At 31.3% G+C, this 22,700-nt stretch overlaps 3 protein-coding genes and 1 long non-coding RNA gene across 9 annotated transcripts; 2 read left to right on the top strand and 2 right to left on the bottom strand.

The window, feature by feature from the left end:
* Positions 1-658: 658 nt before the first annotated feature.
* Positions 659-7,923, top strand: LOC110616061 (putative aminoacrylate hydrolase RutD). 2 transcript variants are annotated; one of them, XM_021758370.2, is made up of 11 exons: positions 659-1,137; positions 1,244-1,451; positions 1,812-1,894; positions 2,162-2,262; positions 4,275-4,370; positions 4,762-4,815; positions 5,165-5,313; positions 5,994-6,111; positions 6,698-6,791; positions 7,293-7,492; positions 7,581-7,923. In XM_021758370.2, the coding sequence occupies exons 1-10, from the start codon at positions 1,020-1,022 to the stop codon at positions 7,469-7,471; spliced, it is 1,200 nt and encodes a 399-aa protein (XP_021614062.1). In that variant the 5' UTR covers positions 659-1,019; the 3' UTR covers positions 7,472-7,492; positions 7,581-7,923. The 2 variants fall into 2 exon arrangements, with proteins under 2 accessions (XP_021614062.1, XP_021614063.1); XM_021758371.2 differs by lacking the exon at positions 7,581-7,923 and having other exon boundaries at positions 7,297-7,435.
* LOC110616062 lies at positions 3,306-6,095 on the bottom strand. Its single transcript, XR_002488136.2, has 2 exons — positions 5,957-6,095; positions 3,306-4,360 (listed from the first exon to the last, which is right to left on the bottom strand). It is a non-coding gene; the product is annotated as an uncharacterized LOC110616062 (long non-coding RNA).
* A 3,156-nt stretch (positions 7,924-11,079) lies between the features above and the next one.
* Positions 11,080-14,980, top strand: LOC110614559. 2 transcript variants are annotated; one of them, XM_021756121.2, is made up of 5 exons: positions 11,080-11,456; positions 11,854-12,059; positions 13,411-13,483; positions 13,582-13,637; positions 14,685-14,980. In XM_021756121.2, the coding sequence occupies exons 2-5, from the start codon at positions 12,001-12,003 to the stop codon at positions 14,791-14,793; spliced, it is 297 nt and encodes a 98-aa protein (XP_021611813.1). In that variant the 5' UTR covers positions 11,080-11,456; positions 11,854-12,000; the 3' UTR covers positions 14,794-14,980. The 2 variants fall into 2 exon arrangements, with proteins under 2 accessions (XP_021611813.1, XP_021611812.1); XM_021756120.2 differs by having other exon boundaries at positions 11,842-12,059.
* A 1,896-nt stretch (positions 14,981-16,876) lies between these two features.
* On the bottom strand, positions 16,877-21,955 carry LOC110614508 (protein ABIL2). 4 transcript variants are annotated; one of them, XM_021756056.2, is made up of 11 exons: positions 21,426-21,955; positions 21,171-21,356; positions 20,499-20,626; positions 20,045-20,127; positions 19,775-19,925; positions 18,289-18,388; positions 18,077-18,169; positions 17,942-17,984; positions 17,767-17,855; positions 17,528-17,652; positions 16,877-17,370 (listed from the first exon to the last, which is right to left on the bottom strand). In XM_021756056.2, the coding sequence occupies exons 3-11, from the start codon at positions 20,583-20,585 to the stop codon at positions 17,200-17,202; spliced, it is 942 nt and encodes a 313-aa protein (XP_021611748.1). In that variant the 5' UTR covers positions 20,586-20,626; positions 21,171-21,356; positions 21,426-21,955; the 3' UTR covers positions 16,877-17,199. The 4 variants fall into 4 exon arrangements, with proteins under 4 accessions (XP_021611748.1, XP_021611750.1, XP_043812274.1 ...); XM_021756058.2 differs by having other exon boundaries at positions 21,171-21,246; XM_043956339.1 differs by lacking the exon at positions 21,171-21,356 and having other exon boundaries at positions 20,499-20,629; positions 21,442-21,955.
* Positions 21,956-22,700: the final 745 nt, after the last annotated feature.

Below are 22,700 nucleotides of genomic sequence, written 5' to 3'. Positions count from 1 at the left end.
ATTATTTATTATTAAAATAATTAATATTATTGAATAGAATTTAAAATATTTTTTATTAATTAATTTTTAAAATATCATAAATATAGAAAAATGAAAAGAAAAATTCTCAAAATAAATAGAGTTTAAATATATTATTAGTTTAATGGCTAACGGGTGGATTGTTGATTTCATAATTATTTGAGTTTTGATATATAATACTGTTTTTTTTTTATTATCAAATTTCATATCTAAGTCCTGTGAAAATTAAATTTATTTTAATATATATGAGAACTTATTGAATATTTCTAATTATAAATATAAAAAAGCTTAAAATTTATAATTTACCATATTGGACTTAACAGAAGTTCCTGCTAATTATTACCAAAAAAACAAAAAATCACTATAAAAACAAAAAAGGTCCAATTTTAAATGAAGAAAGTTTAGGTATGTTTGGCCGTAGAGAAAATAAAGGGAAAGAAAACTTACATGAGAAAAATGTTAAAAAATTGACATTTTCTCTTATTTAGAATTGGAAGAAAAATAAAGAGAGGATATGAATTTTTTTTCATTATTTTCTCTCTAATTTTTTAAAAAATAATATTAAGAAAAAAATAGTTTATGTATAAAAAATATAAAATTATCTTTAAAATACTTATTTTATTTTCCTCGCTTCCGCATTTTATCCAAACAAAGGGTAAAAGACAAGATCAGCAGGGAGAGTCTCACGCTCTTCTCTTTTCCCTGAAATATGCCACGCTGATAATAATGCCAGGCCCTGTTTTCCTCTCTCACGTTGATATACGTTGGCATGAGATTTTGACTTTGGATGATGCCGTCCGCCGACCATCCTACGTGGCACCACCCATTCCTTATCTGCCACGTCCACCCTTTCCCTTCTCTCTCATCTCCTCAATATAATTCAGACCAACCCCGATGGTTTCTTTTCCGTTCTTTTCTCTTCCCTTTCTTGTCTCCGGAATCTCAAAGATCAATATTATAGCCTCTTTGCGACAGTATCTGCACACGAAAGGTAAAAAACGATGCCGTTTTGCAAGGTTGCCGATCGCCAGAGCGATACGGAAAGAGCTTGCGACAACGGCATCGAAATTTTCTACAGAACGTATGGTCATGGACCAACCAAAGTCCTACTCATTACAGGTAGCTCGTTTATGGTATTCTGTTTCTCTTTTTGGTTTTTGTTATTTTTTAATTGGATGTTTCTCGATCGTTGATGGGTTCTTTGCGTGATCAAACGACGGGTCAGGATTGGCTGGTACTCACGATTCTTGGGGCCCGCAAATAAAAGGTTTGACGGGGAGTGATAGGCCTAATGATGATGATAAAATGAGGACCGTTGATCAGAATTCAGGCGCGGTAGGTGATAGTGAGATGGATGGTGAGATCGAGGTCTGTGCATTTGACAATCGTGGTATGGGTAGCAGCTCCGTCCCCACACAAAAATCTTATTATACGTGAGTTCTTCTGTTTCCAGAGTGGATGTGAAGTTTTCTTTGTTGGTCAATTCAATATATATGTATTTTCTTCTCCTTTGGCTCATTGAACGAATTCTCATTTTCTGTTTTCTTTCACTGTCCTTTCCTCGGGTGCCTGACCGAATTTGCTCTGGATTTTTTTAATCTACTAGTTTTACATTTTTGCTTTGTTTGTTTGTTGGGAAAATGTAGGAAAAATCGTTATTTCGTTAAATTCAATATTGTGTTGTCTATTTGTGTTTCTTCAGCTTTTATTCTGACGATCAATGAAATATTGCCTTTAGAGAAAAAAAAAAAAGCTTTTATTCTGATATATATTTCTCTGATTGCTTGTTGCAGAACAAAAATAATGGCAAAAGATGCCATTGCTTTATTAGATCATCTGGGCTGGCAAAAAGCCCATATTTTTGGTCATTCAATGGGTGAGTCCATGAACCATGATTCTCACACTGATCTTGTTTGAGTAAATGTGTCTCCAATAAAGTTGTGGTTGGAATAATCTTTAAAATTGTACAGCAGATTGATATGGGATCTTTAATTAAAAACTCTCCGCAGAAGAATCTATAGAGCTATTGATTTTATTATTTGTTCAGCTCTAATTGGATTGGAGAGTTGAACTTGCTCATAATAAAATTGAACCGTTACATCTGCTGATCTCTTCTGAACTTGATGTTTTAATACTGTAATAGGGGCTATGATAGCTTGTAAGTTAGCAGCACTGGTGCCTGATAGAGTTCTATCCTTGGCGTTACTTAATGTAACTGGTGGAGGTTTTGAATGCTTTCCTAAGGTATATATACCCTTCTTGTCACTGCACAGCTAGCTAGCTTCATTTATTTCTGAAATCTGAATTGATAAAAGTGCGCATTGGGTTGCTCTTATGCCTTTTTCTTGGCTTGAAAATTATTAATCTGAAGTAGATTACATAATAAATATATCAGCTTAATGGAGCTTATGATATGCATTTTTCATAGTATGTGTTTGTGACATTGGAAGAGAGCTTTGGAAAGACTTGTATGTGACAATCTGCTTGATTTTGGTTAGTCCATGACCATATGTTCCATAGAAAATGTAGTTGTGCATGATGAAGTACTTTGTGATGTATGATATGGTTGTCATATTACTATATCACAAAATACCATATGTCCATGACCAACCAAAGTTATGATAAAAAAGAATATATATATAAGTAGAATCAATTTCGAATAGTCATGTTTGATTGTCACAAGTTGGTTTAGATTCCATGGCCAACCAAAGTCCTAATTCATGCTGTTTACCCCAGTCAATCTAATCAATGTGGATTCATTAGGTGTGTTTCATAACCTTAATAAATTGAGGCAGAAAACTAATAGAACAATATTTCAAAGCTACTAAATAATCAATTATGATCATGTCATTGATTGAATTTGAAAAAGCCAGCAGAGGAACCTAACGTCTTAGGTGCTTGTAGTAAAAAAATGTGATCCATACTGTTTAATAAAAGCTGCTGTCAATAGTATCCTCCGTTAATTTATAGATTACATGGCCACTTGCATATCGTCATGTCTCATGTTGCTTATGACAAATTTTGCTTGTCTGCTGACCACAAAATTGCCGCAGTGCTTGGGCTGCAGTATGGCAGGTCGATCCCAATGGGCTTGTGCTCTGCCTTATGGTAAGCTTGGGGCAGGCTGGGATTAGCTTGGTTCCAAAATTTTTAAGGGGATCTTGCTTTTGATATGAGTTTAGTATTTAGGCATCCCAGTTGTGAGTCAAATCCAATTGGAACACATTTCATTTCGATATTTCCAGTGTGCTGTATACTGAATATGACATTCTTGAGAAGATGAGTTGGATTATCTATCACCAGAAACAGCTAAAAAGATTTTTTTTTTTTTTATCATACATTCTAAACATCCAATCCCTTGTCGTCTTGGTCTCATTTCTCAGGTTTGAACATCAATCTTTGTGCCACCTGGCCTTTTGCATTACATATTACAAGCAAATGCTTTTATCCCTTAAACATCCATAACTATGTTTGCTAGAAAGCATAAATTTGGCATATACTGTTCTGCAGATAGAAATAACAGAACTATAGACTTTTGTTAAATGCCCATCAAGTTCGCTTGTGAGGAATGCAACATTTAGACGTAGATGTATTATGGTGTGTTTTACTTACAGTTGGATCTTTTTTTTAAAAAAATCATATTTTTATTACGTATAGAGAAATTTAAGAGAATGGGACACTAAATTAAATTTAGTTGGACTAAAACAATTACCTTTCTTCCAGGATATAGGCCCATTAATTTTTTTTTTAATTGGTAAAGAAAATATAAACCATTTAATATTTCATTAAAATTTTCTTTAGAAAAACGTGAGAGTCTATTTAAAACATTCCCACACTAACATATTCCCAACTAATAATAACAATTTTAGGGTGGTATAGGCCTTTGCCAGCCCTCCTTGAACTCATTGTTGCTTGTGGCTTGTAATTCTGTTGAGCCTTTGAAATGCTTATTTTTATCACATGGTAAGGTTATAATCCTCAATGCAATGTTCATAAACTATTCTTGAAAATATCAAACTTTTACATTAGGATGACAAGTAAATAACCAGGTTTACTTTGATGGATAAGGATTTGCAGCTTTTAAAGTATATATGATTTGCTTGACATGGGCATAAATCTATATGTAGCTTTTAAGTCAGATGAATCTTGAATGTCCTAAACTAGAACTGCTTCACAAATCTATTAGCTAGTAATTGTAAGATGGATTTGCTAGTTCTAAGTGTTATCAGAAAGATGATCTTACTTATTTCTTGCAGCTTGATCGCCAGACTGTGTCAATTGCAATCCGTTTCTTAAGGGCAAAGACTCCTGAGCAAAGGGCAGCTGTTGACTTGGATACCCACTACACAAAGGTGAAAAAGATTTTAATTCTGCTGACCAACTGATGTGGAACGATTGCCAATGATTGATAAGAAACTGACTATAAATTAAAAGTTGAAAAGTGATTTCTTGGTAATGATTGTGTCCTCGTGTGTTTGCCTGCCCTTTTCTTAGTGCTGGTTCCAAGTTTGCTGTCCTTTTTTCTCATCGTGAAATACAGATTTAGGAGTTAAATGGCAGCAGACAAACTTTATACAGGCAATTGTCACCACACTAGAAAGTATAAATGGTTTCTTTCTGCAATAAACAAGGAGTTATTATAACAATTATATTTAGATGCTATTTACTTATTTTTCTCTGTAGTTGGAATTCATGTTATTATGTGAGCACTCGTGTAATTTTACTTTTTTCTCTGATGTGCAGGAATATCTCGAGGAATATGTTGGGTCTAAGACAAGGAGAGCAATTTTATATCAAGTAAGAAAAGCATGTCTGTTGACCACTATGCACAAACTAAAGCTTCAAACTTGTTCTTACCACCATCCATAGATGAGACACCCATGCATAAATTTTTCAGCACTTTTTCCAAATTACTATTGCTTTCTTCTTGTAACCACAATGAAGTCCCAAGTTCTCTCAAAATTATGTTAAGCTTAGTCTCTGGGTTACAGCCCATTAAATGTTTATCAGTTGATGCTATGTCTGAGATCCTTGGTTAATTATTTGTTACAGTTATGGTTCAATACTTATAGTTTAGCTAGGTATTCACAGTGTTGCATTATGCATAAAGATGTTCTTTGTTATGTTCTAAATGTATCTCATGCAGGAATATGTTAAAAGTATATCATCAACTGGGATGCAGTCTAACTATGGTTTTGAAGGTCAAATAAATGCTTGTTGGACCCATAAGATGATGCAAACAGAAATTGAAGTAATCCGGTCTGCTGGATTCCTTGTAACGGTGATACATGGCAGGTATTACTGATTCCCTTAATGCAATTCTAATCTTCTAGTGCTCTTGCTTTTTGATGTTATGCATATGATTGCTTGGAGAGCTGTCGTTTAATATTCGTATTCCTGCATAGTCTACAATTTCAGATTTCCTTTTTCTAGTTTGCCAGAGAGTAAAATATATAAATGACATATACAATTAAGAAATAAAAATATAAAGAAATAAAATTTCTGAAAATACACAAGTAAATAATTAGTGATGATTAAGATTTCACTATTGTTCCTCGAGGTAAAATTTACTACTTTTCACTGCTCAACTTCTAGCATAAAGAGAAATTTGGCATTTGTGCTTTCAAGCCTTTAAATGAACCGAGAAGGGTTGAAATAAAAGAACCAAAGGAAAGTTTCTTAGTCAATGTTACTAAAAAGATAAATCATAAAATTTTGAACTATTTAAAGGGTAGTATGTATGGTTTGTGGGCTTGTACTTTGATACAATCAACAATTTTGTGCTAAGTATCCTTGTATTGCATGATGAAATTAATCATTTTGCGTGTGTATCATGTCAGTGATTTTGGATGTTTTGGGTCGTCTTTTTATTTATTTATTTATTATTTTTATTTTTTTACAGTGATGTGCTAATAACTACACCCTTGATAAAGCATACCTTCTTAAGATGAATTTGAGCTGCTCTGTATGTGTAGGCATGATATCATTGCTCAAATATACTACGCCAGGAGACTTGCAGAGAATCTGCAGCCAGTTGCTAGGATGATAGATCTACATGGTGGTCATTTAGTGAGTCATGAGAGGACTGAGGAGGTATTCTTTCTATGTATGATAAATTTTGCATGCAGTAGGCTTTTGATTTTTCCTTTAATATGATGGCAGTATGTTAATAAAATACCCTTGTTTGGAATTAAGAAATTTGGAAATATTTAATTCAATTGCTTTCTTTTTTGTTAATTCTCATATTTGAAATGAAAGAATTTGATTCTTTTTACTTGAAAAATTTTATTTTAAAACAAATAGAAATAATGCATAACTGTGCAAATTCTTTTCTTGCAAAATAATTTATTCCAAACAGAGAACTTTATATGCGAATTACTATTATTATTTGTTATTATTTAGTGAAGCTGGAAAGCTTTATGGAATGGCATTTGCTTTAGAAATTTGCATGAATGCTCAACCAGATTTAGCAGTGAATTGAGATATCACACATAAAACCAACGATATATAAACTCACTGTTTTACTTTACTAATTGTTAGAAATATCTCAGGACTCGCTCCTAGCTTGAAAAGCTTTTATTACTGTAATAAAGTAATATGTGACAACAAAAGTTAGTCTTTGGGATTTTACTTTAGTGATAGTTGAGCCATACATGTTGCTTGTATTTGAAAATTTCAGGTCAATCAAGCTCTTTATGATTTGATAAAGGCATCTGAATCAAAGATTAGCCCACACAATTGGACTAATTTGCCCCAGAAAAATTCTGGTAGTGGTAAGCATCCATAGTTAAAATGGTTCTTTTTAAATGTTTAACTTTTTATCATTTATTTATTTCATGTGCTTGAGAAACCACCGTAAACTTAAGATAGAATAGAAGTATATAATTGCCTGTCAGACCAAGGTTTAAGCTTCCTTTTCCAGTACGTTTTCTTCTTTCTATTTGGAAGAAAGAGAAGAATGGACACAGACAGTATAAACCATGGAATCCCATGGATTCTGGACCTGCAAAACCGTAGTGTCTTCTCTTTCATGTTCAACATACCTTTTGCATTAGAGACTTTTTGTTTTGTGTTTTGCATTAGGGAGGTGAATCTAAAAGAAGGGTGGATTGAAAACTTGGAGAATCTATTCCTGTCAGGGAGATATTGAATGATTCTAACAATCTGCTGGAATGGACTTTATTAATTGGCTCTATCAGCTTAAGTAGGACCCGGAAGCTATATTCTTTCAGAGATTATATCTGTATGTGTTAATTTCTCTTGTTTTCTGTCAGCCAGTTTGAGATGGATATCGCCTAGTAGGACAAGTACAGATCTTTCAACATTTGGAATAGCAGAAAAGATAAATCTATGCCTATTGTATATGTGTAAACTCTTCGTGTCGGTATTTGAGCACACACGAAGGACTCAAAGGAGTCTAAGACCAGTCAGAGTTGAGGCTTCCCTCACATAACATGAACCCCAATTTTTACAGGTAAGGAACTCAGATTCGTGCACATTCTCTGTACTAAAACATGCTTGTCATTTGTCAAGAAAATAAATAATTTTCCATCATGATGCAGGGTTATTGATCCGCCTTCAATGATTTATGATAAGGTGATTAGGTTAACTTGTTGTAGAATGATCGTGAGTTGCATTCAAGAATAAAAGGTTGATAGGCAAGGCTGTGCAGTGTGTACAAACAAATAATGAAAGAGACCTCAAGTTGCAACCAATGTATATCTGATGTATACAATTTGTTTCCCACAAAAGATGAGGAAAAAAGAGAGGGAGACGGTGTGGGGTTGAGTCTTAAATTTTTTTCATTTTGATTTCTGATTATTTCAATTTGATTTGATTTAATTTAAAATTGAACCAGTCAATTGTAAATGCCTGAATTGGTGGGCAAAGATAAAATTGTATTAAGCATGTACAATTTTTAACTGCTTATAAATATTATTGTGCAGTTTGACATGATTTATTTTATAAAAAAAGATTTTATTTTAAAATTATGCATGATTTTTTTTATAAATTAAAAATAAATTAAATTTTTTTATATTAAATAATAAATTAATGGAAAGGAATTGAATTAAATTTTTATAATTTTTTTTTTTTTTAGAAAAAGAAAATTGTTTTGTATGTTGTGGCAATGATTAATGATAAAGCAGTTGAAGGAAGAAAAAGTGGAACTGGAAAAGGTTTGGGAAACTGAAACAACATGAATCAGGCTTAAATGTTTCAATTCATTTGCCAATTTTTACTTCTTTGGCACTATAGTTTAAGGGTTAAAAAGCGCATTTAAAAAATATATATATAAAAACAGTTTTATTATTTTAGTATTAATTTTAAATTAATTATTAATATTTTTAATTAATGCATTTAACAGTATATCAAAAAGACCAATACATTAGTAAAATGACTAAAATAACATTAAGATTGTTTTACAGAAAATATTTTATAATGTTTTTTTTTTCATTTGGAAAATTTTAAAAAATTAATCAATAAAAAATATTTTTTATGTCAAAGGTAAAATTAAATTATTTTTTTTTAAATAATTTTTTAAAGAGAGTTATTTTCTGTATTTTAAAAATATTATTAAAATTTTTATATATAAATGGTTAATATATTTTATTTTTTAAATAAAATAATAAAAATAAATTATTTTATTAAAAAAATATTTTTCATAGAAACTTTCCACCATGTACAAATTATTTATTCAACTAAATATATTTATATTTCAAATCAATATATACTTAATCTATTTAGAATTAAAAATTTTATGAAAATTTAATTCAATTAATTTTTTTATCAAATTCTCTAGTTTATTTGCGGGAGAAAATTCTTTCCTATTTGATTTTTAAAATGAATTAAAATTATGATAATTTTGTATTATTAAAAAAATTATGATAATTTTATAAAAATTAATTTAAATTTTTTTCTTGTAAAATCAACCCTTCCAAACAAATCATAAAATAAATATCTGGTACATATGTCCAAAACAGAGGCAATTGCTAATCATATTATATATATATTTGAAATTAAATTGATTGAAATCAAACTAACTCGTTTGGTTTAAAATAACATATTTTTATAAAAATATATTAATAAAAAGTAATTATAAAAATAATATAAATATCCATAAACTTTCATTCAAATACTCAATTATGAAAAAATAAAATAAAATAAGATGTAGAGAAAATAACTTAAAAGTTATTTAGATTTTCTTGTAAAGAGAAAATTTTCTCGAAAGGCAAACACTTATAATAATCAAATAAACTAATATTTTATAATTCTCAAAAACTTAAATTTCCCTTACAAATTTAATTATCCCAACCAAATCAACCCTAAAACAATTGAAAATCAAATTGATACATAAAATAAGTTAATATTTGCATAAATTCATATTAATTCGTAATATATGAAACCTTTTCTCTAAATAATCTTCTTTTTCATGTACTCAACTAATTTTATTAACTTCTACTATTAATAATAAGCCAACATCACACTGAAGAGTAACTATAGAAATAGAAAAAGAGAGAGAGAGAGAGAGAGAAGGTACCTGAGATTGCAAGAGAAGCTGAAAGCAAAATGAAGAATAGAGCAATGGGAGAGAGAGAAGAGATTCTTAAAGGTGCTGAGTAATATACCAATTCAAATAATAACTCCAAGAATATACTAATATTCCATTCCAACCTACGTCATTTTCTCCTGAGAACAGAACCCCACGTGCAAGGCACCTGCATGTCCAGCTTAGAAAATTACCACTTAGCCTCTGTTTGTGAAAATATTTTTTAATAAAATAATTTATTTTTTATTATTTAATTTTAATTTAAAAAATAAAATATATTAGTAATTTTAAATATATAAATTTTAATAAAAATTTTAAAATATGAAAAAGAAAAATAAAAATTATTTTCTTTAAAATAACTTAATTTTTTATTATTAATTAATTTTTTTAAATATTTCAAAAAAATATTTTATATAATTTTCTCAAAATAAATGAAATATTAAATTTTTAATAATAAAATTAAAATTTTTAAATTATCTCGATTATAACTAAAATATTAAATTAAAAATTTAATAATAAATTATAATATACTTCTTAACTTTTTATTTGATTAATAAAATAACTTTTAAAATATATATTTATTTTAACAATATTATTTTTTTAAAATATGGTGGCGGTGAGCGCGGTCGGTATGGAATTGAAGATGAAACGAAACAAAGAAAAGAAAGAAAGGGAAGAAAAGGAAGAAGAAGAAGAACGAGAAGAGAAGATGAAGGGAAGAGAAAATCAATCGGTCTATGTTGAGAGCAGAGACAAAATAAGAGAAAATATGCTCAATCAAATATGTAAGACTCGTGACTTGTGAGGGTAAAACATGTATAAGGTGACAAAATTGGTTCACTTGGATTATTTATATTTTTTAACTTTAATAACCTAATTGATATTTATCAAAATCAATTTGATTTTAAAGAAAAATTAAATTGAAAATCCCAATTTAATTTTTAGATTAAAATCAAACATGGCTCAACTCTAATTTTTCATCTTTTTTAAAAAAATGTATTAAATTAACAAAAAAATATAATATTTCAAAATATATAATATTCAAAAATTATTTTATTATTTAAATAAAAATTTTAAAATTATATTGTAGTCTATTATTAATTTATATGAATTTAATTTAAATCCTTTCAACTATAATAGTATTAAATTAAAAAGTTTAATTTTACTATTTAAAATTTAAAGCGTTTAATATAAATATAAATTATTATAAATATCTAAAAATTTTATTCAATATCCTTTAAAATAAACCGAGGGCTATGATTTTAGCACTATACTACGTCGTTATGGTTAAAGTTGAGTAGAGTGGGCACTTTTAGGTGCAAACCGAAAAGGCGAACCGGATAGACCGAATCGGTCCGATCGGTTCGGATGATTGGCTTTTTTTTATTTGGTTCCGTTATCGATGTAAAGTTCGATTCGATTTATTTATGTTAAAAACTGAAAACCGAACCAACCGAAAATTAATAGATATATATTCAAAGCCATCCGGCCAACCATGATTCATTCACCCAAACCCAAAACTAGGAACCAACCAAACCCAACCAAGCCTGAATCCCCCGACGGACAAACCTAAAAACTAAAAATCCCTCAACGGCTAAACCTTCGCCTCCTTCGACCAAAAAATATTCAGTTCCCCATCTCCACCCCGACACGGGCGCACCCAGCCCTGCTTCGAAGTCTTCTCCATCTCGTCGACGTTGAGCCTCTGCCGTCCAGCCTTTGAAATCGAAGTCATCTTCTCCATCTCTTCAAGCCTGTGAAGTCGAGCTTTGGAAGCCGCTTCTCCATCTCGTCGAGTATCTCGGAGCAACGTGACTCTGGAGCACTGAACTTCCGGAGCAGGTCGCAGCCTTTCAAGCCTCTCTTTCAGACGCGATTTTAACTCTGAAACGTAAGTTATTTTTGTTTGTTGCTGTAAGTGTATGCATTCAGTGAATAATTTGTCTGGAAATTACATTGGGTGAATGATTTTTCCAGAAATTAGCCATGATTTAGGTAGTTGCTACAAGTGTTCCAGAAATTATAGGATAGCAAGCATTTGTATATTCCATGGCAGCAACCATTTGTATATTCTGGAAATAAAATTAGCCATATCATTGGGTGAATATACACAAAATTAGCCGTAGGTTTGTCCATTATGTGTATATTCTGAAATAAAATTAAGTGCATGTGTCTATCCTTTGAAGATGAACAATGAGTTTGGGTTATTTGTCCATTATGTGTGTTTATAGTGATTTTGGTTCAGAACCCAACTGACAGAATGCTCACCCATAAAGTTGAGCCTGCAGAAATTTAGATTGAAGACGCAACAAATTGACGCTTGCTACTAACCCTGAACGGCTTAGCCCTTGAACCGCAGTGCCACATTGAAGCCACAACAGCTGTTGCGGTGGTTTTGAAGCAATCGTCACTGTTCTTCACCGAAGCAAGAAAAGATGGCTGCAGCTGTGGCTTCCAACTTGGCGGACAAACAAACGCAATGGGATTTCAGCTGGTGATTTTCTCTATCTTAGTGTCGCGTCCAAGTGATTTATCCTTTTAAGAGTTACATTGTCATGTAGAAATCTTATATCTGTGAAATATCTAAAATGTTTCTGTCACATAGTGTTGCTTTCTTCATATTTTCTAATCAATTTTGCATTTACCTTGTTTTTATATTTATTTATTAATTCTTCCAATTTTTTTTTTTATCAATTTTGCATTTTCTCTATCTTGACATTTCTTGTTTAACAGAAATCGTCTTTGATGATATGGTCTTGTTTAGTTGTTTAGGAAGTAATTCTTACTTGTGACTTGTGTATTACATCATATGTTTTAAGTTGCTCTGAAGGGCAGAACTCAAAGTGCAAAATGGTCAAATTTGTAATTTCAGTTTGCTTTCTCTGAGTTTTCTATTGTAATTGGGTGTCAGAATGTTATCAGTTAATCAATCTTGTGGCTATTTGAGTGATTTAGGGTAATTTTGAGTGTTTCATGTACTATCTGATCTATGGAATGCCTACTGTCTAAAAAATGTTAATATTTGGTTTAAATTTTTAGTTTCAGTGGTTTTTCTCTAAAGCATTCTGTTACATAGGAAAGGGGAAAATTTTCCAAGAAATGATGGAATCTCTTAGCAGTGAGCCTTTTTTTTATTTTCTCGTATAAAACTAAAGAAAAACCTAAGTTTTTTTTTCCCCAGGGTATAAAAAATAAAAATTCATTAAAAGGAGGTAGAAGAAACCTGCTCATTATCATTATTTCTTTTCTCAAATAGAAAGATTATTTTTTAGAACAGGGAATTAAATCTTTTTCTTTTGAAATTTTGGTTCTTTACGAATTTTAACACTGTAGTTTTCAAGTATGACAACTGTAAACAGATTGAGTAAACCAGTGTAGCGCTTGGATATTGTTAGAAGAGATTAAATATTAGTAGCGTGGGCATTATGTGTTATTAGGTACGATGCTATGGCCCTGAATTTATCACAGGAAACTTCACTATTTTCTCGTAACAATTGTTGGATTCCAGACTAGGTTTCCTTAGCATTTGCTGTTCAAAGATAGTTATTCAAGCTGGCTAGAGATGTGAATATCGGTACTAAAATGATGAGAATATCAATATAATGTTTGCTGATTTTGAAAAATGAAACTAACCTTGGTGGGATCTCTATGTTGAAAAGTTCAGAAAGCATGTGGTGAGATGGCATTGGTTTCATAACATTTATGTAATCCCAAAGAATTTTTTATTGTCATCTCTTTCCTTGACCTTAGATCTATTTAATTATACAACACTATAGATATATTTCCTTACCTGCCAGAATTACTTTATATGACATTGTTTGATGTAAATAAATAATCATTTGCAGTGACTTGGAAGTAGATTTTGGGTCTGAGGAGAATGCTTCCATTGTTCATGCGGCCTTAGCTGTTGATAAAGAGGTGATTATTAGAAATTTTCTCCAGTTATTGTTCTTTTGCTAGACTTTTTTGTTAAACTTTTTTTTATAAATGATTAAAGAAAAATGGTTCAATTGCAGCTGCAGCCAGACAAAGTGAAAAGACACATGTCAATCTCTGGTGGGAAGTTGTCAGTGTGAGTTTATCTCAGTTGTGACTGATGTATTTTCTACACTTGCTTCTTAAAAATAGTAGCTGAATCTTAAGGATTTACTTTCTGAATAGCATTGAAGTTTGTGATTGTTATAAATTATCTTTTTATCAAAACAGAGAGTATCCACACTAGAATCGGAAGAGTAAGAAGAAGGGGGACGGGGGGAGGGGAAGAGTGTGAGAGAGAGAGAGAGAGAGAGAGAGATTACACATTGAATTTAACTGGATATCAACCATGGTCTAACAGATTTAAACAACTTTATAAGTTGAAAACTTCTTGTTTGCTTCCATTTTGTGTAGCCATTACAAGGTATGTTTAAAACAATACTGAAGGGACAACTGTAGTTAAGAGTTCTTTTTGTAAAAGTTGAAATGAGAGTGAGTGAGTGAGTGAGTGAGTGAGTGAGTGAGAGAGAGAGAGAGAGAGATTACACATTGAATTTAACTGGATATCAAACATGGTTTAACAGATTTAAACAACTTTATAAGTTGAAAACTTCCTGTTTGCTTCCATTTTGTGTAGTCGTTACAAGGTATGTTTAAAACAATACCGAAGGGACAACTGTAGTTAAGAGTTCTTTTTGTAAAAGTTGAAATGAGAACGAGTAGGTAACCGTTTTAATGATATGTTGTGTGACAACTAATACTGATGTATAGATCTATTGATCATCATCCAGCGTTTCTAATCTATCTAGCCTAATTAATCTCTGAAAACTTGATCCAAGTAAAGTAATTCATCTTACAGTTTAAATTTTGTCAGGTAGCCTTTTCTCTTCTTTTCCTTTTGTTCTTTTGATGAATTGAAATTTGAATGAGCTAAACAATGAAGGATAGCTTTCCTTCGCCATGACTGTAGGTTAACCTAAAACCCTCCTGATAGACATTCTAAAGTTCTTATGATGACCCCTTGGAGTGTTGATTTTGGTAGATGTGTTTCTGTTCTCTATCTAACTGCAATCAATCTAATTAATATAATAGGCTCCCACCTTCTAATTAATTTCTATTTCTATTTTTTCGTCGCTGTTGACAGGCACTTCGAGGCAGTGGAGGCCAGATTTCTTCGAGCATCATTTTCTGCTTTCACGGACATCCTTACACTTGCAACTAAAACAATTGAAGAATTTGGGGAAGGAAAATAACATTGTAATGTCAATTATTATCAACCAATTAGCTGTACTGTTATGTAATTGTAATTGATACCTGGCACTTGCTGATTTTTTAAGGCATTAATATGCACTTTTTCTCAGTTCAAGTAAGTGTATATGCACACCATTCTGATGAGAATTCTGTTTATTTTCACATGCATTTACGGAGCTATTGCCTGCCTAGCTTGGTTTGGGTTGTTCCTGGTCAGGTTTAGAATTTTTCACATTTGACCTAGGCTTGGTCTGATCCAAGTTTACAAATGAATGAGATGAATTGTTTTATTAAACATATTTTCAGCAGATATGGGGCTTCAAGGAAGACAGTTTCAAAGTCTCTATTTAGCTTTCTAGAGAGAGAGTTCTCTCAAAGACTTGGTTTTGTCCTTAGTTCGCTGCCTCTATCGGTTGATATTGAGAAGCCGGTGAGCTAAACTGTCACCTCCCAAAGCCTGTTTGTTCATTAAGTGAAGCCTGCAGATTCTTTGCTTTCGGAGTCTCGTGTTCTTTCTTGGAGTTCATAACCTGTGTTGAGCTTTGCTTGATGAGAAGCTAGGCCTTTAATAGTATTCTCACCTTCAGAGAAGTGGTTGTTAATTAGGTGGTGGAGCGACAACAACGCTCTGTTGAGTGGTTTTGGCTGGACCATCAATTGATTCGGTTTCGAGCCGAGCGAAACCAAAAAAGGTTGGGATAATTGAAATTCTTATTTTTCTCAATCAAATTGAACCGAACTTTTTAGAGAACCAAATCAAATAAAACTGAAAAGTTTTCAGTTGGTTTGAACTTTTTAATATAGTTGTTTAAGCCCTTTAAACTTTTAAAATAGCTGCTTAAGTTTATAATCCTGTTATCGTTAAGTTTTAATCTGCTTGTAAATTAAAATGAAACAGACATTTAAGCCCTTAAAATAAAAATAACTCAATAGCCATTTTAAGGTTATTGAATAAATAAATTTAATTTCAAAATTTTAGTAATTAAGTATATGAATAAATTATGTTATTAATGAATAACTACAATAAATTTATAAAATCTATAAAATAAATAAAATATACTATTAAATTTAAATTTATATAAAAAAAAAGTATAAAAAAGTTTCCTTATTTCAACAAAATACCAAAAAAGAATTCAAATTTTCTTCTACCAAACATCAAATTTTAACCTTCAAATTTTCTTTTAAAAGTTATAAGTAACTGTTGAACTTTGTTGATATCTGCCATAATGAAATTTCTAGTCTTGCCCACAACAATTCAATTTATGCAGAATAACCTCATTATTGCATGTGCACACTTCTAGGCAATTGCCAACAGGAAGAAGTACTATATTAAAGATTTTTTTTTCCCCTCTTTTAGATTTTACCTTATTCATAGTATAAAGTTTTTTATTTATTTTCATGGAAAATTTTTATTAATTTAAGTGAGAATTTCATTGATGATGACAAAAGAAGAATACACATGAAGTATTACGAGCATTTTTAAAACTAAAGAGTGTGTGAAAAAATTTTATATTATTTTTACTCATTATAGTTATAATTTAATTTTTATTATTTTATATTCTCTCAGTTTTATAAATTTTATATATGTTAAAAAATTAATTTTATATTATTATAATATAAAAATTAAAAGTGAATAATAATTTTGAGATAATAAAAAAATAACTTTATTAGCTTATTATTTTAATAACCAATTAAAAATTAACTTTATTATTATAATAAAATTAATTATTATAAACATTTTAGAAAATGCCATTATTCTCCCTCTCTTCTCACATGGCATAGGCACTTGATTACAGGATCATGCCTACAACAGGAGACTCATTATTTTAGCAGCACAGACATGAGGTTGATATAATATTATGTTTTTTAATAAAGAAAATATAAAATTATAATATCATCAGTATTTTATCCGTTTCATAATTGTTCAGTCAACGCATTAAGAAAAATATTTTTTTAATTAATTTTTTAATTATATTTATTTTAAAAATATTAAATTTTATTAAATATTAAAAAATCTTTTAAAAATAAAATAAAATAAAATAAAATTATAATAGTTAATTTACAAATCAGTATAGAAAAGGGATGTGAACAATAATTCTGAGAAAACTCATATATATAAAGAAATGATTACAAATGGCAGAATATCAATGAAGGAACAAATTAACATTCCTATTCAAATCAAAACATGCATTACTATAGAACACTTGTAGAATGGTGCACCCTGCAAACAACACTATTGCACCTCAAAGGAAATTTTAACTTACATGATGAAATAGCTACTGATCGAGAAAATAAAAAAAAAAAAAAAGGTTTAAACGTCTGAACGAAGAGAAAACCAGGAAAGCCAAGTTCATCATTGTTCCAGCAACCTTGGCTGCTTTTCTTTGCACCGGCATCACTTTTTCGTTTCAGTATTCGTCCAAATAAGTATATAGCATTTCGTCTTTCTTGGATTTTCGCCGGCTTAGCAAGGCCTTGAGAAGACGTTTACTTTTGCTGGGGTATTGCTCAATGTCTTTAGAATTCTCTGTTCCAGGTTGGATACGCATTGAAGCTGATTTTCGAGGCTCGGAAGGATACTGGAAGAAGCATTAGAAAAAGTTTATGCTAAAAATAGATCAAGAAGACTATTTTTAAATATTAAAAGAGTTCATGAGATTTCACAAGTCATTTTATGCAGATTTATCTGCAATTTCTCAACTTATAATATGATAGATGAAGTTAACTCAAACTCACCCGTCGTCTTGCAGTAGCTGCTGAACTTGGAGTGGTAGGCCTACTGCTATTTGGGGTTGTCGGCCTACTCGACACAGACCCAGAACGTAATAATGGAAAACGATGTGGTGAAACTGTGCGCTTCTCTGCTTTGCAAAGAGTAATTATCAGTTGAAAAACAATATTCCAAAATAAGAAGTTCTGAAAACTACAGGGTAAGAAGAGGGAAAAAAATTAACAATGGGGCATGTGACACAAACCTAATTGTTTTTTTGGCATAGTAGATGTAAAGGAAAAGGTTGCAGATCGCTGTGGAGGTCGTGGAGAAGGCGAAGGGGAACGCCCTTTACTGCAAGTAACATAAATTCGAATAAAGTTATCGTCACCCTTGAACATCATTAAGTATTTGATATACAAAAGCTGCAGCAATCTTACCTGACTGAAGATGTTGGGGTCTCAGTGATCGTAGCTCGAACAGCTTTGGTATCAAATTAGATAAAGGAATCAAATTCTGATACAATCTTGACCAATTCACAGGAAACTGATGCAAACTAGAAGGAACTAACTTACCATTTCGGAACTGATGCCAATCATCTTCATCATCTAGGCTGCACCCCATGTATTTTGCTTTTGTACGACTGGCTCCACGCATCGTCTCCCCAACTGAACATGAATTGGCAGATTGTAAAGATCCAAACTTTTGTATTGCAAAAGAAAAGCAAACACTAAATTTTGATTAGTAATATCATAGTGATAGTGATGGAAACAAAGAGCATTATTACCAGGCAAGATGTACCGCTTATGGTACTTTGGAGTATTTATCACCAATGATTGTTGGGTGAGACCCTCATGGTCGATATATTCTCGGCATGTCCTTAGTCTCTAAAAATCATAACAAGGGAAAATATTACAAAGATTTAATACCTAGTGAATATGGCCATTCATCCTTCAGTTAAAGCTATGCTATCTATAAATATTTTAACTCTAGTGTAATCCATTACTGGATATGTGCCTCAAATCTTTCCACCTAATATTATCCACTTCCACAAAATTTATTCATCAATTTGAATTCAATAAATTTTGAGCTTGAGAATCACAAAATTAGATTATATATAAGCCTTAATCCCAAAATAGTTCGGGTCAGCTAAATCTCTCATTTCAAATCATTTCACATATAAATATGCACAAAACGAGCATGTGCACTAGAGACTAAATGAGAGAAGAGGTGCAGATTTACATGTATATAATGCCCTGCCACCAAAAATTTTCTAGATTCATCTATCTATAATCGAAATGGAACCATTGATAGAACAAATGCTTTGTATTATATGTTACAAAAGATTTGGTCGTGTTGAATCTCACGCCGGTTTGGGAAAGGGCTAATGTGCCCCTTATATGGACCATGAGCAATCCTCCTCTTGAGCTAGCTTTTGGGTGAGTTAGGTCTAGCCCAGATTTAACATGGTATGAGAGCCTCTCTATCGATATTGAGCCTCCTATGAATATGTCACGCTACAGTGTGGTTCTAAGCATTAGGGGAGTGTGTTGAATCCACATCGATTTGGAAAAGAGATAATGTGCCTCTTATATGGGTCATGGGCAATCTTCCCTTGATCTAGTTTTTGGGTGAGATAGGCCTGGTTCAGAATTAACAGGTTGTAATGTCAAATTATCAATGCCAAGCCCCATAAGGTCATATCTAAGGGTCTCTCAGCATGTTGCTTATAAAGAAACAGCCATTGAATTCAATCCAAAAGAGGGAATTTGACCATCTTTGAAATGCAAATAAGAGATAGCACTTGCAGATTCAATAAGTTAACAGTCATCAAGATCTTACAAAATAATGCTTAATATAGAATAAAGGCTTATTTTCTATGTTTATTACCTGACTTGTACTTTATATGGAGAACTAGAAGTACTATCATCACAACTCCCCGCATGAGCAATTTAATATTTCACGATACAAGCTTGTTCAAGCTATCAGCTTTAAGTTTTCAAGTAGAATCATTGCCATTGCTCAATAATTTTTACATAGTACTCGCACCTTAGATGGTACTTGATGCAGTACTAAAGAGGACAAATTACTCCCTGTGTCTTATAATTTTTGTCCATTTTGCTTTTTCATATAGATAAAAAATTATAGTTATTTTAGTTAAAGGACAATTTTTTTACATTAACTTTTCAATTATACCTATCTTGTTGTTCTAATTCTGCACAATCTCGCATCATATTCATAACAGCACCTACACTTGAAAAATCAAGGCATACCTGTTCAATGCAAGACACAAGGAACTCTGTTCCAGAAACTTCATGAACCTTCTCATCCAAGAGATCATTAACCTTATATGTCACAGAACCCAAATGATCCACTGTATTCACAAGAGCTTTAATGGCATAATCTTTCAATGTCTCTACCACTCTGCATAGACACAGGATTCTAATTGCTTAGGGGTGGGAAAGGGAAACAAAGAAAACGCCCCTCCCCATTCCTCAACCATAAAATCCCATTCATGACAACTCCCCACAAAGGCAACTTACATCTGTTTCTGGTCATCGTTTGTGTATGATAGTTCGAAATATTCAGCTGCTGAGTATAATTGTGTTCTCAGATTCTTCAAGTCCTGAAAATGCATATAGAATCAATGCATAATGCAAGACAGAAAAATTCTACCAATATCCAAATAAATGATAAATATTAAAAAATAAAAATAAAAAACTGAAGGTGAAACCATGTGAAAGGGTACTTTTCAAATAAAATGCTAATGAAAGATTTTGAGATAAATAGTCCAAAGTCAGATTTTAAATAAAGTATGCTGAAAACCGAGAACCAAACACAAGAAGCAGCTGTAGAAAACAACAATCAATGCCATAATATGCTCATATTGAAGATACTTATTGTCATGAAAGCCAAAAATAGAACATTAGGTTAGATTAGCAAGCTCAAATGACAGATTTGATTTTCTAGATGAGTTTAAGCAGAAGCATCAAGCACCTTAAGACTATCAGAGAATAGCAGACTCTGCTGCATAGAAACCTCATCATAATTTGATACTTCTTTAGAAACAGAAGACGCAGTCATTATATCCTTAATTGAGAAAACTGCACTTGGAATCCTTAATCCTGCAGGAATGACAATAACCAAAATTACAAAACACTGAAAATCTGCAGTCTGCAGGCACACGCACAAGCACAAATACATGGAAAGAAAGCAATCTAGTATTGATCCTGTGCGGAAAATTTATTTTAAATGTATTGAAGTACTTTTTTTCTAAGAACAGAAATCAGAAAACCCACTAAAGAACTAATGATGAGCAACTGCAACAAACATCTGAGTGTGAGGGAAGAGAGGGAGAGATTATACCCAAAATCAAAACCCTATCTGAACCCTGACAATTACGAAATTCAAACACCTTGCAGAATCAAAAACAAGAAAGAGGCACTCTTTACTAACAAGTTACAATAAAAAAGAAACCAGATTAGCATATTAAGCCACACAGTACTTTCCCATTTGCCACATTTCTGCAGCCACTCAGAAAAGCAAGAGTATATACAAAATTAAGAATAGACACTCAAAATCCTAAACAACTGCAACACTTGCAAGCAACCTTGTTTTTTTATGAATCTTCATCACTACTCCAATTATATCAAATAAAATAGAAAATACCAGAAAGTTAAGTCGAAACAATCCTTAAAAAGAACCAACAACAGCTCGGAAATTTCCCATTTCCTCTCTCCAGTTGCTGAGAAAATGAATAGAAGATCCTATTACCCTCAGCTCAACCATGAAATCCCATTAAACAGAGCTCAATAAAGGCCGCTACTTTACTGGGTTATTTGAAACACAGCCCTTCTGAAAGAATAAGCAGTAGATGAAAAGAACTGGGTAATGGGTATGCAAGTGAAATTGAAAGGGACTAACCTGATCCTCCTATTACAGAACAGTATTGGGTTCTTTCTCAAGCTGAGACTACAGGCCAAGTCCCATCTCCCCAGTGCAAAATTTAATCACTGGCAGTGTGAACCCAGGTGGGGGAAACAGCCAAATGCCGAGAAAAGGACAGAAACAAGTAAACGAAAATGAATAGACAGAGGACAGTGTATGTTTGGGTTAAAGATTTTTGACTGAATAACAGAAAACGACAAACGTTGATGTTTGTATAAGTATCAATTTCGTTTAGGAAGCTACTTGAGCAACCATAAAAAGCAAAGAAAAGGCTTCCAGAGAGAGAAGCAGAAGAAGGAGGAGGAGTGGATTAGAGATGGAAACAAGGAGAGCGGTTGAAGAAGGAAAAGGAGGAGGAGGAGGAGGAGGAGAGAAGAGGAGACAGGCATCAAGGTTGGCACGTCTTGTGAAGATGTATGGAAGTCAAAAGTTTAATTGAGGGGAAAAGGTGAGCAATTAGTGGGCGCTCTCATTGTTCATGCACAAAAAAGATTCATTTCCTTCATAACGGTCCCTGTATTTTTCAACTGAGGAATTGGAATGGAAAAATACTTAGCTCTGATCCAGTTCACTGTGTATCAAAATATATATAAGTGGATTTATTCTTTAAAAAAAAAAAACAAATGGGTTTACTTTAATATTTTTTAGATTTACGGTAAATATTATTAAAATAAATTATAAATTTTTTAATTTTAATTTTAAAAATTATATTAAAATATTAAAATTTTAAAAAATATATTAATTAATCATTCTGTTAAATATTTAATTATATACTCTATATAATATGAAAAAATTTATTAGTTAATTTTTTAATTTTTAAAAATATTTAATAATTAATTATTTTTTATTTTAAATTTTTTAATAATATTTATTTAAGAATTAAAATTAATAAAGAGAATAATTAATACAACTCTTAAAATTTTAATATAAAATTTAAATTAAAAAATTATATATTTTATTAATAATATAAAATTTTAAAAACTATATTATAATTTATTGTTAACTTCTCCAAATTCAAATTAATTCTCTGTGATAAATTGAAAATTTTAATTTTATATTTAAATTTTTTTTTCAAAATGGTTATATTTAAGATTTAAAGTGTTGAATATAATTATAAATTATCATAAATATTCAGATTTTTGTCCAATACCTCTAAATTAAAAAATAAATTTAAAAAATACTTTGATATGTATTAATAAAATTAAAATACATTGAATAAGTTCATGAAAAAATTACCAGTAATTAATTTTC

This window comes from Manihot esculenta, chromosome 5 (assembly GCF_001659605.2).
Source record: "Manihot esculenta cultivar AM560-2 chromosome 5, M.esculenta_v8, whole genome shotgun sequence".
Lineage (NCBI taxonomy): Eukaryota > Viridiplantae > Streptophyta > Magnoliopsida > Malpighiales > Euphorbiaceae > Manihot > Manihot esculenta.
This window is presented reverse-complemented; position numbering and strand designations above follow the sequence as displayed.